At 40.4% G+C, this 14,837-nt stretch overlaps 1 protein-coding gene across 1 annotated transcript in view; it reads right to left on the bottom strand.

Annotated features, from left to right (window-relative positions):
- Tnip3 (TNFAIP3 interacting protein 3) overlaps positions 1–3,266 on the bottom strand; it is a 101,608-nt gene extending 98,342 nt beyond the window's left edge. Inside the window, exon 1 of the mRNA XM_052173850.1 lies at positions 3,202–3,266. Within this exon, the coding sequence (XP_052029810.1) occupies positions 3,202–3,204 (3 nt within the window). The 5' untranslated portion in view covers positions 3,205–3,266. The remainder of the gene's footprint in view (positions 1–3,201) is intronic.
- Positions 3,267–14,837: the final 11,571 nt, after the last annotated feature.

Below are 14,837 nucleotides of genomic sequence, written 5' to 3'. Positions count from 1 at the left end.
GCCTGGAACTGGACCTAGCTACCTGCTCAGTACTAGTGAAGCCATGGAATTATTGGCACAGAATAGACAGCTACTACTTTACTAAACCACCATAATCCCTAATAAAGATTTATAAATATTGTTCTTATGCCAGACACATAATGTGGGTAATGTCTTTACCCACATTAAGGAAACTTGTTTGCAACAGAGGAAGACTATTAAAAACAGCAACAACAAAACATAACTAATTAAAACACAGGGTTGTTGAGTCCAGACACAATGGATATATCTAGAAAACACCCCTACACATAGAGTTCAGGGAACATTCCTGAAGAGGGTGGTTAAGAGGGTGTAAGATCTGGAGTTTGCTGTGAGACCATGTCTTCCACTAATAGGAGAAGCTACATGCATAATGTTGCACCAACATGAATGCCAACATGTGAGCTGAACGAGGTCAACCCAACAAGCACAGCAGCATGGATGGAGAAAAGGCCATGAGGGTTAGCACTACACTAAAATCAACAAGCGATGAGAAAAGCTGGGGACGGGAGAGGTGGTCCTCTCTAGGGAGGAGCACACCGATTAGTTGCCCTGTGTCAGTCAGCCCTGAAAACATACATACGAGTATGTATTCAAACTGAGTTGTTTAAATTTAGGAATATGTATATACATATACATACACATATACATATGTATATACATATATACACATGCACATCTATGTGTATGCAATAACAACCTGTGAAAAAAGAGGCCATGAATTCGAAAGAGAGTGGGGAATGGTATATGGGAAGGTTGGGTGGGAGAAAAGGGAAGGGGAAAATATGATTAAATTACAGCCTCAAAAACAGACTAACCAACAACAACAGCGGCAAGCCATTGAGTACATATGGTGTCCAGCAATCTACCGTTTTTGCTTCTGACAAGGTCTCAATTATCCCAGACTGGCTTAGAATTTGCTACAGAGTGGAGGATAAATTTCTCACCCTACTGCCTCCACCTCTTGATCACTGGAATTATATCCGTGGGCTGCCACAGCCGGTTTACTTGTTCTGTTAGGAAAATCAATGATGCAAGCTCTTTTTTTTTTCAGAAAATAAAATTGAACAACTTTCCACGTAAGAATATGTGATTAATGACGAAGTACTCTCTAAAACTGGAAAAACAAACTATGGGTTCACCTCAAAAATGATGCCAAGCACAGTGGCAAGAGCGGCGTCTCCCTGAGAGCTGCTTGGACAGAGCCCACTGCACTTATCTACTTCTGATTATACCTGAAGGAACCTTCCTGACTATTTTGAACTTGAGGTGAGGCTCAAGAGAACAGAAGGGGCAGGCTCCCCTCAGAGCCAACTCTTTAGCTTCTCCTCCAGTCTGCATTAAAGGACAGGAATCTTTTCCTGTAGAATTTACACATTTCAGATCAGCAAAGACAATAATAATAATAATAATGCTTAGTCTTGAGTGCTTGCTGTTAGCTGTGGACTGACAGTGCTGGTAATGGTCCCTCTCTCTGAGAACCCCGAGGGCTCAGATGCGCCAGGAGACTCATGTGTTTGGGCTGGTGCTTCCCACCCTCTGCAGGCATGCTGGTTCTCCTGGTGTTTTTATATTAAAATTATGGAAAGATTTTATTTAGGGCCTATTTTAATCCAAATTAAAATTTATTTAATTCAGACAAAATAGATTTTCCTCATGTCTTATGAAATTTCAAGGAAAGATACTTTGAGTTTTGCCTCTTTATTTCAAGCTAAAAATATATGTGTAGAAAGTGAGTTTATTCCATAATAAGAACTCATTCTTCATGAAATAAATATATTTAAAAAGTCAGAACCATCACAATTCCAAATAGACAATAAATAAATTAATTATGAATTAACTATATAAGTTAAAGACTGCAGAGAACTAAAGAAAAATATTCTAAAACAGTTAAAATGGGACTCAAGTCATCATTATCAGGAAGTGTTCAGGTGTTTTTTTGCTCCTCATCCCTCTCTTCCTCCATTTCTAGATAAAGAAACCTAGTAGCTTTCCTTGGGAACACAGCAGTGTGAAGAGACTTTGCTTCCTCTACTCTGGTCTGATCATCCCCTTGCCTACTATGGAGTTTAGATTCTTTTTACAGAAGTAATCGAACCTAAGACTCTTCTTCCTGTGATTAAAAAGTATTTCTTCCTTGTGCCTCACTCTTATCATGGCTACACATCTAATGGGGAGGTCATACTAGAGGCTACAATATTTTAATTAAACGTGTACTTCATGGTAGACAAGTATGTTGGGCTCGATATGCAGACACATGGGCGGCAAAAAGGCAAGGAAGCCTTTTAACTATAAAATGTAACGCACTTTGTATTGTAATTTTAATCTTTCTAAATATTGATTAAAAATCGTTTGTGAAAATTGATCCACTCTACAAATACTTGAATACTTGCTGCTTGTCTTTGCTTAAGTCCCTGAAAGTCGTGTGCTGCAGGAATGGATCTGCGGAGGCCTTGCCAAGTACCAGAACGCACTCAGGGCTTCAGGACAACTCAAGAAGGTTGATACTTCCCAGCATCTCTTAGCAAGGAAGCCCTTGGCTCTCGCAGCTCGAGGAGAAGCAGCATCATGATGCCCACAGAGAGCGAGCCTACCTCTTTCTGCCCACTACTAAAATAACTTTCCTCTGAGAGCACGTTTAAACTATTCCTAGAAAATTTGTTTCCTAATCTCCGTTGAAAAGACTAACTAAACCTAGTGACTTTATTCTTAAAAACAACCCATTATTTTAGAAGTCCATATTAACATGATTACACAGTAGCCTGTAGAATGTAATGGAGAAGTTCCCCAGCTATGGCCACACTGAAGGATGCTTTCCTTGAGCCCTGTTTAATCAACCATTGCTAAACTCTGTAGCAGCCCGAGAAAGTGACTGGAGTAAAATTATTCACATGCTTACTTAAATTAGTTGCCATTTATAGAATTTGTTCTAAATTGTACTCACACAGCAAGGACTTCATTTCAACAACCTATGTGGTATGGGTGAAATATCTGAATGGGAAAGCTCTCAAATGAAAGGAAAGCATCACGCATTATCACACCTGCAACTAGTTCCATGCCATTTCCCACCTGGAACACACAGACCGGTGTGTTTCAAAGGCAAAGCTTGAGCACCTCGTGAAGAACAGTTAGAGCATACTCTACAAACTGAAAGCAAAGTCACTCACGTCCTGTGTCACTCACCATGCTCTGTATGAACGCTCCTCTCAGATCTAGGTAGGGCACGGCGGGGTGTAACACAGAGTCCTTGTCTTCAGAGCCCCAATCAAACAGTAACTAAGTGGTTTAAATAGAAACATGTATTTTGAAAGGTTAATCCGCCCATGCTCAGGGAACTCCCCCCCTTGTCACTCTGCCACCAGCAGCTATTAATATTCCCCTCTTAGTACAAACACAACCTATAGATAAAAGATCCACGACCTATGTGAAATACCACAGAGGATTCCCTCTTAGTCTCTAAATGTTGCAATGGAAACACAAGAAAACAACATACTTCTTCAGGCAATTGGGGTCCTACAGGAAATCCACCTGCCCACTGAATGGAAAAGTTCTATCAGCTTTAAAGGGCCACACATAAACAGAAGTTTAGAATTAGTATAATTTACTGTAAGGACCACACAGGTCAAACACTCATTTCTAGGAATGTTCCTCTCTTTCATCTCACCGTTTCTTTCCCTGAGAGAACCAGTACCTAGGTGAATATTTAAATACCAGTCTTTAAGTCATTCAGAAATAAACACATTACCTTTTAAAAAGAGCAGTGGCTGAGTGTTTTTTATGTAGAAGAGAAGTTACATTTATAATTCCTAACTGTTGCCTGACTAGTGTTACTTGGCTCTAAATTATATCTATCATTACCTAGAAAACACTTCCTAAGCAATGGCATGCCTCTCTGGGGTAAGACAGACATATAGACATTCCTGAACTAAACAGTTCAGGAATGAAGTGTTTGCTGATGAAATACCTGATATAATCAGTACTGGTTATCGATGCCATTTTTTTGTATTGAATTCACTCTTCAAGCTGATGGAGTAGAGTAGAAAAATTAATGGCCAGCATTGCTGTGTGGGTCTGCTGCACCAATCCAGCCCTGGGCACAGCAGGCATGCCACCCCCAGACCCACCAACTGAGACCAGTGCACAAGATGACTCACCTGGAACTCCACTCTCACGAGCACTTGCTAGAGAGTCTTAAAAGAATTACTACTTTAAAAATCAATGTTTTATAAGTATCAGTTCTGGGGGATGAAGCGATGGGAGTTTTTAGAATTTTATATTTTTCTAAATTTTCAAAAGTATCCAAGAGCATAGATTGTTCATATAGTTTGCACAGACTGATAACTTGTCTCCCAGAACAGAATAGAGGGCAGGAAACAAAGTGCCCTTACTCTGAGTTATTAAACACAGTTGGTGAAACACCATTGTTTCAAGATATAAAGTATTTTGAATGTCCTTTGAAAAGCCTCTCAGCTAAAACAGAATGACATTTACCTTGTTCATTTCTCCCCATGTGAAACATACTTACTGTTTCACGAAAATATGTCCCGTTACTGTGTGTCAAAAGAGCAAGAAGAAACACATCTAACATCAGGAAGGTGTTAAACTGTCTTTGCAGTGTAGAACTTTTACATGTAACCAAGGTGTTCCCTTGCTGTAAGAACCACTAGCTAACATCATAGAAGGCTGCACAGGTGTAAGGCATGAACATTGTTACTAAAACTCAGGAGAGTTCCCAAAGTTTATGGAAGAATCATCTTGTCTCAAGCCTTGGGCCTCTTCACTAGATTATCAACCACATAAATTAAATTACATAAGAGAAACATAGGTGTATATTACAAATCTGTCAATTCAGGTGGGAAGGTTATTTCCATTCAAAACTAGAAAGTGGACAGAAAAGCTTTATAGGAATTCTATGGAGGAAGAGGAGTGCCTATAAGATGGACAGATAGACTTCCTTATCACGTTTCTCACCGTTCTGTCTTGAAAGGAGTCTGGACTCTCCAAAGAATGCTGTGGGAGATCAGGGTTAGGGCAAGTCCCTAAAGCCCCTGAATCTTTTCAGTACATCCAAGCCATGAAAAACCAAAGCATGAACTGGCCATCTGCCTGCTAAGTGTCCAGTGATTTGTCTTCAGGGAAAAGCAAGGAAATGAGTTAACATTTTTAATAAAACTTAAAGACACGTCTAAAGTGACTGATGAAAAATGAAGTTTACACACCTTGAGGGCACAAGTGTCAGGACAACGGTGAGAAAATGGAGAGACTGAGACTAATGAAGGAAGACAAGCCACGTTAGTGTTGGCACCGGAGAAACAAAAGCTTCAGACTCCGTGCATTTTCTTCCAAACACAAAGAATAGTAAGAAGTCTCCAGTGAGCAGCTTCTACACTTCAGGCTGGAGAGAAGTCAGCCTTGCCCATCTCCAAAGACAAGCTGCCTGTGCCATGCATCAGTGAACTCCCACACATGTGTATGTCTCAAGTGCAGGTTCTGCACAAGCGCACCTTGTACAGGTGTGCCACTGCACGTTCTGAAGAGATTCCAAGTGCTCTCTTCTCTCTGTGTGTGCCTTGAGCTCAGGCCCTCTCCCTTCTTGTCCTTACAGCATCCAGAGTCCAAAGCACACACAGGAAATTGAAGTTGAGTAGAGAGTAGGTACAGTTGCAAATTCTACTTTCAAAGATGTCACCACCATTAAGTTTCTTTGAAAAGGAGGTAAGACCTATTGACAACCCTTGTCTGATGCAAGCTCAGTCTTTCCAATTGATCTAATATAGTCTATCTGTGATCTGGGACCCTAGAACATTCCCCAGCCCTGCCACACCAGCATCTTCCATGAGGGAAGGTACAACTCTGCACATTTTGTTACTTAAGATTTCCATGAGAGATTCAAACCAGAGTTTGATTATATTTTTTCACAACCCCAGAATGTCACATGCAATACTACTTAAGAACAGAAATAACTGTGCAAGTATCCCTGGCTGGACGAGTATCAAACTGGAAAGGTCATAGGGCAGGCTTGTGTTCCACTATCTTCTAAGCCAAAATGCGGTGAGTGAATATTGTTGTTAGCACGAAGCCTCTAGATTCTTAAAAGAAATGTCATTTTCTTTCTTATTTAGGTACCTGGAATGGGAAGTAAACATAGCTAAAGTTTAGTGAATATCATTTCAAAGGAAAAAAGCAATTTAATATATTTTTGCTACTGTCCCAGACCACAGCATTCATTGTCCTGTGAAAGTGTTTTTAAAAGACAGTTTAGAGTAGATCACATGAAATTTAAGAAAACATGGGTTAGAGCTCATGTCCAAATGAATCTAGGACCTCAGCACACATTGAATCGAATAGAAGAGTTGATTGTCTAAAATCATCACATTCTGCTTTGTTCTGAAAAATTCTGCTCCAGAGGAGGATACATCATGCAAAGATGTGGGGCAGGAGATGGGCATACATTACCTTCCTAAAAAGGCAGAAATGATGGGGATGGATTAGAAATGCAGAAAATCAGAATCACAGCTGTCTGAGACCGAAGTCCAGTTATCACTGCAAGCCAACCCAAAGGATGCTGTAGCTTAGAAGCAATGCTAGGTGTTGATGGCGCAGAAGAGGCCCGGGAGAGTTCTGGCACTCAGCACCTGTGACTTTTGCCCTCGCCATCACATCCTTTCCTGTTTGTAGGGCTCATGGATGTGTTTGCTCATTCAGTTCCAGGACCCCTGCCTGTTTTCAACATCAACTTTGCCTTTGATCATTCCTCTTTTCCCCCCACCACCCAGAGAGTATTAACTTAGAGATCAGGGATTTGGACCAAATCCATTAAATTCAATCATTGAATAATGTTTGTGGTTTCCATTCACGGAATGAATAGTAGGTACTGGAATCTTTAAATACCCCATTTGAAGAAATGTTTTTCTTATAACATGTTTTGTTTTCAGTTGAAAAATAAAAAGAGAGAAATAATTCCTGATGTTAAGCTGCGAGTTCCACCTACTGTCTGTGACCCTCATTTCCTTGATCTTCAGATCTTAATTTCAAAGTATTGTGGAGGTCATGCACTGTGGAATAGACAGGAACCTTAGAAGTGTGCAGATGGCTTATGGATAGGTTTATGGATATTTTGAAGTAAATCTATTTACTAAGCAGAAGTTAGAAGAGGGCTTCAGTGTTTTATCCCAAAGGACTCAAAAAAATTATATTGTAAATGTAAAAATTTCCCTCCAGCACTTTGAAACTCATAAAATAATATTAAAACTTATGTTGGAAGTTATTTTATATGCCAAGGAGAAAAGTCTATTAATAGAAGTTTAACTTAAACCGCATTGTTCTTAGTGGCATATGATCTAACCACTTCACTGTATAGTAGGCCTGTTTAAACACTTGTTGTTTCCATCGCTTTCTCTCCAAATGAAATTGGCATAGACTATGCCTGGCTATCCCTCTAGGCCAACTAATATACCAGTTGGTATTGCAAATATCATATGACGCATGTCTATGTAGCTTAGTATCATGCTATAAAAATCAATATTCTGTTCTTTTTAAGCTGAGTGTTCTTTTTAAAAGATTTATTTATTTTTATTTTATGTAGTGTTTTTTGAAAGATTTGTCTATTTTTATTTTATGTATGGGTGTTCGCCAGCATGTACATATATGTGGTTCATATGCATGCTGTACCCACAGAGGCCAGCAGAGGGTAACCCACCTGAAAATGTGGTAACATGTGTGTGTGCTCTCGTTTGGGGGCTGGGGCACCCACAGCTATTCCTGTAGAATAGCTGTGGGTACCCTTAAGTGCTGGGCCATATCTCTGGGACCCTGATGATCTATTTTAATGACTTGTATAACTGAGGGGTAGTGCCTCCAAATGAAACTCTTACACTGTTTTACTATGCCTTGGTTTTGCTCCGATATAATTTTATTCATAGATTTTAAGCTTTGTCAAATATGAAGCTAGAGTATCAAAGACCTAGTGTTCGATGCCCAGCACATTTAAAAAGTTACACATGGGAATAATATGGTAAATTGGTCTTGGGAAAAGTGAGATTGTATATTTTATTATTATATAAAAATATTTGATATTTTTGAAAAATTCAATGCAAAACTTTTTTCCTCTATTTTATAAATATGCTAGGGTTCCAGAGAATCAGGAGTAGCCAAAGACCTAAAATACATTCTTTCTTTAACTTTTAAATTATCCATATCAATCTTAAGAACAATGTAAAATACAAACAGTCTAAAATCATAGAACATAGAGAAATAAAAAAGCAACTTATTTTTCTGTTTTTAAATATGGTGACCAGCTCAGAAATTTAAAGCATTCTTTATTCATTTACACAATAGCTGCTGTCAGAGTAGTCATGTTTGGTTGTTTACTGAACATAACAAGTAATTGGGTGCCAGGAAAACCATACACAGCCCAACATTCTCTCTTTTACTGCCCATGTGGGTTCCAGGAGGAAAGCATGAGCACCTACTGGAATCCTTGCTGCAAGGAGAAGCAGACCAGGGAGCATCCACCTGATACTAGAGGAATCAGAACACACGGGCCTTAGTCTTCTTTTTTTTTTTTTTAATTTTTTTTATTCGATATAATTTATTTACATTTCAAATGATTTCCCCTTTTCTAGCCCCCCACCCCTCGAAAGTTCTGTAAGCCCCCTTCTCTTCCCCTGTCCTCCCACCCACCCCTTCCCACTTCCCTGTTCTGGTTTTGCCGAATACTGCTTCACTGAGTCTTTCCAGAACCAGGGGCCACTCTTCCTTTCTTCTTGTACCTCATTTGATGTATGGGTTATGTTTTGGGTATTCCAGTTTTCTAGGTTAATATCTACTTATTAGTGAGTGCATACCATGATTCACCTTTTGAGTCTGGGTTACCTCACTTAGTATGATGTTCTCCAGCTCCATCCATTTGCCTAAGAATTTCATGAATTCATTGTTTCTAATGGCTGAATAGTACTCCATTGTGTAGATATACAGTCAGAATGGCTAAGATTAAAAATTCAGGAGACAGCAGGTGTTGGAGAGGGTGAGGAGAAAGAGGAACACTCCTCCACTGCTGGTGGAGTTGCAAATTGGTACAACCACTCTGGAAAGAAGTCTGGCAGTTCCTCAGAAAACTGGGCACCTCACTTCCAGAAGATCCTGCTATACCACTCCTGGGCATATACCCAGAGGATTCCCCACCATGTAATAAGGATACATGCTCTACTATGTTCATAGCAGCCCTATTTATAATTGCCAGATGCTGGAAAGAACCCAGGTATCCCTCAACAGAAGAGTGGATGCAAAAAATGTGGGCCTTAGTCTTTTAAACTCCATTAGCCATTAGTAGATCTTCCGGGTTGCCCAGGAGGGCCTGTTCAGAGATTGAGGGTTCCTCCAACCTGTCTGGAACATAGATTGTAGCTGCATATGGTAGATTATGCCTGTAATTTCAAGATAGGAGGATACTTGTAAGTTCAAGGTCCCCACAGCATATAGAGTGATACCTTATCTCAAACAACAAACATCCCACAAACCAAAACAAACTCAAAATAAGACATGAGTGGCTGTTATCCTTAGGTGGCTCAATGCTTGCTGTCTCTGATGACTGCCTGAAGAACCATTAGATATTTCACTGTTGTGCCTCTGGAGTTATTACTCTGCAATGTCAGACTCATTGCACTGGACTCCTGATGCATCCTAGGAGGCTGGGAGTTTCGCATTTCACCCTGGCTTTGTGACTTCAGCCGAAAGAACTTTATAAGCTCTTTGGACAATTTGAGAAGTTTATTTTCCTCCTCTTCCAAGATTATTGCTGTTCTTGTAGGGTGCTTGTGCAAACTGAGAACAACAGAAACAATGCACAAGAGTCCATCATGTATTCTGTCAACATGTACAACCGGATGTAGCTTGAATCCTAGGGTGTGTCAGGGAAATAGGCATTGAGCTGACCTCAAGAACAAACCACTCAGATCTGTCACCGACCACGCCAAAGTTTGAGAAGCATCTGTATGCTGCATTCCAAGCCATGCCTCTGTGAATTCTAACTCTTTAGGAAACTCTTCATGAAAATTATAGCTTGGTTTGTATTGCTGCAGAAAGACTGCCTTGATTTTGACACCATGAAGGGAGTCACCCTGGAGGTCTGATGTTCCCAGAGCACAGCTTTGTGGAATCCCTACTCTGTCTCTGCTGCAGGGCAAGTTTGCCAGCCTCTCAAGACCCAAGGCCCCTGTCTTGAGGGAAGTGGAAATATGTGGTACAATTCTACTGAGTTCTCAGAAACGACTTTAGTGGTGTATTGAAAGAAACTAAGCTCTAGAAATGAAGGCCAAAGAAGCTTGTGCCAAAACTGTGGGTAAGTAGACAGTTCAAGGGGCTCATGTTGTGCTGATGAATAATTGAGCTTGAAGAACAGCAGTGCCCCAAGTTTAATTACCCTGCACTAATGAGGAACAACAGCAAAACAACAAACAAACAAAACAAACAAAAAACAAAAGAAAACAAACAAAAACCAGAAAAGGGTCCCATCTTCTCAAAACTCCATGGGGAAGTTCTGGTGCTTGGGGTCAGATTTGGAGCTAAGCTTTGGGTGTCCACGAAATCAAAAAAAAACACAAACAGGAAGGGCTGGGCTTTCTTCCAATGTATTTATGTATTTATGTATTTATGTATTTATGTATTTATTTACTTCACCTTCTTACATGAGTGTACATATTTATATACACAGAGAGAGAAAATACATGTAACATGCTGAAAGTTTGAAATTATTTGTTTTTAAATCAACGTGTGTGTGTGTGTGTGTGTGTGTGTGTCTGAAGGTGAATTTACTTAACTTTAAGAAGAAACTCAGAATAAAAATTTCCCTTTGGTGCTTTATTTGGCTGAGGAGTACATTGTTGTCTAAGATAATTCTGAGACACAGTCTTCAACTAACAATGAAATATAGGTCATATTTTCTTGGCAATAGCTGTGGACACTGTGGCCCAAAATCTTAGGGAGTTTCCAGTGAAATGTTGAATTTATTGTATTGAATGATGGCACCTTTATTTTAAATGGAACAACGCAACAACATATTTAAACATAGACATGCATTCTGAATACTAAAAATATATGAGTGGTTTATAATTTATCCCCTGTATTGGTACAAGTTGATATAAATGCCAAAGTTTTCATTTAAAAGCAAGACTGGTCTTTGAAAGTGTAGGGCAAATTTAAGAGAGGCAGGAACACAGGGAATAAGAAGCCCAAGCAGTAGGTCTAGCCTGGGACTGTGAATTATCCCAGCAGCCTACAGCTCCCCACACAGCCCGTAACCACCTCCGCCAACACTCCCACTGCCTTTCTGTGTAGGAGTTTATCTTTTCTAGCTGTCACCACTGGTTGGGTAAAAAGTACTTTCATGGTTACTGAAAGCTGAAGAGAAATACTTGACTGATCATGACCCATGACTCATAGTTTAAAGACTTTGGTAGTAAGCATTCGTAAGATTTATTCTGGGTGAACTTTTCCCATTGTACAGATTGCTTTCAGTTCTTTTCGTCCACTTCCCCGTGGTACTTTCCAGACAAAGTACTTTCGCTTAACCTTGGGATTCAATACATCCAGGAGAAACAGAATTTCAATGATTATTTTATTAAATTCCCCTTAAAGGCTTGTTCCTCAATAGTCACAAAACTGGTGGCTGTACAAAAATACTTAAAAGCGTTTGAAAATGTTTCAATGTGACAAGACACCCTGTGCCCCTTGAACGTCATCCACACTTATTCTAGGTATGGTTCCCTCTGTGTGAGCCAGTGACACGGAGCAGAATCACCGAGTCATGAATCCAGAACCTTCTATAAACATACATGCTTGAAAACCTTCATTCAGATGCCCCCAATCCTTTCATCAGCTATATGATCAAAACTTGTACTTCAAAACAGACTTAGTAAAACACCAATTTCTACAATTTCCTTGAAACTGGAGGAATAGTCAAAGGAAAAATAGGGGCAGAAATATCAACAAAATTTGTAAGATGAGAGAATTTCAAAGCCACAGAAAAATAATTTCATATAACATTTTACAACAATTCATAATCTATCATTATGGTCATATTACTTCAATGATTTGGTACTAGAAACTTTTATATTTAAAATTCAGTGTTGGTTTAGCATTTTATTATTTAGTTCCTAGTTTACAGTTACAAACAGGTTTACTGGTATTTCTAATTATAGAACCACCATGTGTAAATGCACTTTCAAACGTGGTACATAAGAATCTGTTAGGATATAAGAGTGAGTGCACATTCACATTTATGTGCATGTAGAAAAGACTGTATATGCAAAGTACTCACGTGTATATCAGGGCTTCTGGAAAGATTTTGCATAGAGTGAAGACAAGAGGAGAATAAGCCAAGGTTGGCACGAAAAGTGAAATGGCAGTACCGGACTTGTACTTTCAAATCCTCTCCATGTGTGCTGAGCTGGCAGGCCCGGGCTTCGCAGGCAGGGAGGGATGAAATGTGTGTAAGGAAGGCTACCTGAGGATGCTTGCCGTCCCGTTTATTTGGCATCCTCCATGGGTGTTCCTGCTCAGCATCAGCATCTCTGAATCTCTAGGGAACCAATTCAGCTTCTGAGATGCCCAGCAGCATCACTAACCTAGAACGCCTGTCCTCTGAGGTTAGCCTTACAGGATCCTCTGCTGAAGATGCTTTTACGGAAAAACACATTTGAAAATCACAGTGACTTTACTCACCTTGAAATTTCATATTGAAAGCAATGTATAGGCCAGTGTGTGTGTGTGTGTGTGTGTTACATAAGATACCCTATCTCCTAGGATGGAAATGATATTTTACTAGACTTTTCCCATTAACACTGTACCTCCTCTGTACTCTGTGTGTGTGTGTGTGTCTGTGTGTGTGTGTGTGTGTCTCTGTGTGTGTGTGTGTGTGTGTACATATGTGTATGCATGAGAGAGGCAGGGGAGGGGGAATATTGAAGCTTTAGAAGAGCAGAGGAAGACCAGTCACATCCTTTTAAGGTTAATAAATATGCAATAATAAAGTCACAAAAGAGACTGTTGAATGGCACTTTGATTTTCTCAGAACTTGCTAATCATCGGTATGTGAAGGAGACCCCATGGGAAGCAAAGCCCCTCTTAACTTCAGGTCACTACTTTTTCTCAAATCTAATAGTACACAGCAAGTAAGTAACAAGAAGGAAAGGTTGTTCTCTGGCTTCAGCTTTTAAAAGTTTATATTTACCTATTCATATTTCCAAAATATTCACCCTGACTTATAAATCCTCCAAAAAAAATCTCTCCCCAAATCCTTCTCAAATATTATGTCATTTTAAGCTTTTATGCACATATAATTTTTCTGGAGAATTTAGCTTCCAGTAGTATTTTTTCCCTCACCTAATTTAGTTTTAATAATTGAAACACACATATTAAAACAAGTAGGAGAGGAAAACTATCTTTAAAATGACCTGTAGACAGTAGTAACTGACACGGTCTCTTTGAGAGCGTAGGGATGGCTCTGTATTCCGATAAGAATATCTACATCGTTGTTGTTCACATCCTCAACTAATTCCTACTGAAGGAAGCCGTCTGTGTGCAGAGCATCGTTCTTGCTGGGACCACACGTAGCAGGCCTCCATGGCAGGACATGAGGTGAACTGGAAGGGGCCAAGCATCAGGAAACACAGCATGTCACTGGTCAATGGTGAGGTGCAGAAGCATGGAACTGAGTGATGTCTGCTGTGAAGGGGAGGCAGGGAAACAATGAGCACCTAGGCTTCTGGGGAACACAGTGTTCCACACAGAGGGAACAATGCCAGTCAAAACCTCGGGGAAGGACTGTGTTGAGAAGAGGCAGTTAGAGGATCATTACTTAAAAGTTCCCTTCTAGATTGGAGCCTTCCATCTCCCAGGGAAGCTCCTTAATACAGAAGGCAAACAATTCAGAACAGCATCATGAAGACCCTGAAACTGACCTGACTCACTAGATCTCTCTCTCCAAGACTAGAGGAAGATGGCTAAGGGTCACTCTTAGTCAAGCCAAGCTGCAAAGAAGACAGACCAGACCAGCTTCTTGGGAGAAGGAGAACCCCACTGAATCACTTGGAAAGGACACCACCAATCTATTGAGCTGTCTGTAGGCCGTGCTGTGTGAACCATGCTCCCAACCTTTAGTGAGCTGTCCCCATGCCACCCTATGCTGGCATAGGCTATGATGATGCAGCTGTCGTTGAGTCACTTCTGCTTCTGTGAGTAACATTCCCCACCTCCACCCCTGAGCCCTATTCCTGTAAAGTAATTACCATACAATCCTTCGGTTCACCAAGTTGGACTTCGGTTGGATTTGTACTTGGTTCTGTCATGGGCTCTATGTGGAGTGAGCATGTATTTCACGTCTCCAGGAAAGCGAGTGCATTACACAGGACCTAGGAGCCTTCATGTATCTTTGTTACCTTGACAGATCTTGGGCCAGGAAGGATCTGAATGTGATAGCATTGCAGTATAATTTTGTTTCAGAAGAATCCTTCTACATTAAGGATTTAAAGGAACAGAGATACAAAGATGGGCCCAGGCTACTTCAGACTCATGGATTTGATGGCCCGATGGCACAGGAGAGTATTATCTGAAGTCAGAGCACTGTGACAGGAGGACTGGAGGATGAGCAGCAAGGCTTTCCTCATGCCAATGGGAGAGTGTGTCGTCCCTCACTGATGCGTCCCTCACTGATGAGGAACCCTTGCTGGGAGGCATGGAAGGGTTAAAGAGGAAGATCATATAGCAAAGCGTGTATGAGACACACAGAGCACCAGGTGGGAGGTCGAGTACACGTTGGCTGG

The sequence above is a fragment of the Apodemus sylvaticus genome, chromosome 2 (assembly GCF_947179515.1).
Source record: "Apodemus sylvaticus chromosome 2, mApoSyl1.1, whole genome shotgun sequence".
NCBI classification, from domain to species: domain Eukaryota; kingdom Metazoa; phylum Chordata; class Mammalia; order Rodentia; family Muridae; genus Apodemus; species Apodemus sylvaticus.
Note: the sequence above shows the minus strand (reverse complement) of the source record. Positions and strands in the feature narration are given on the sequence as shown.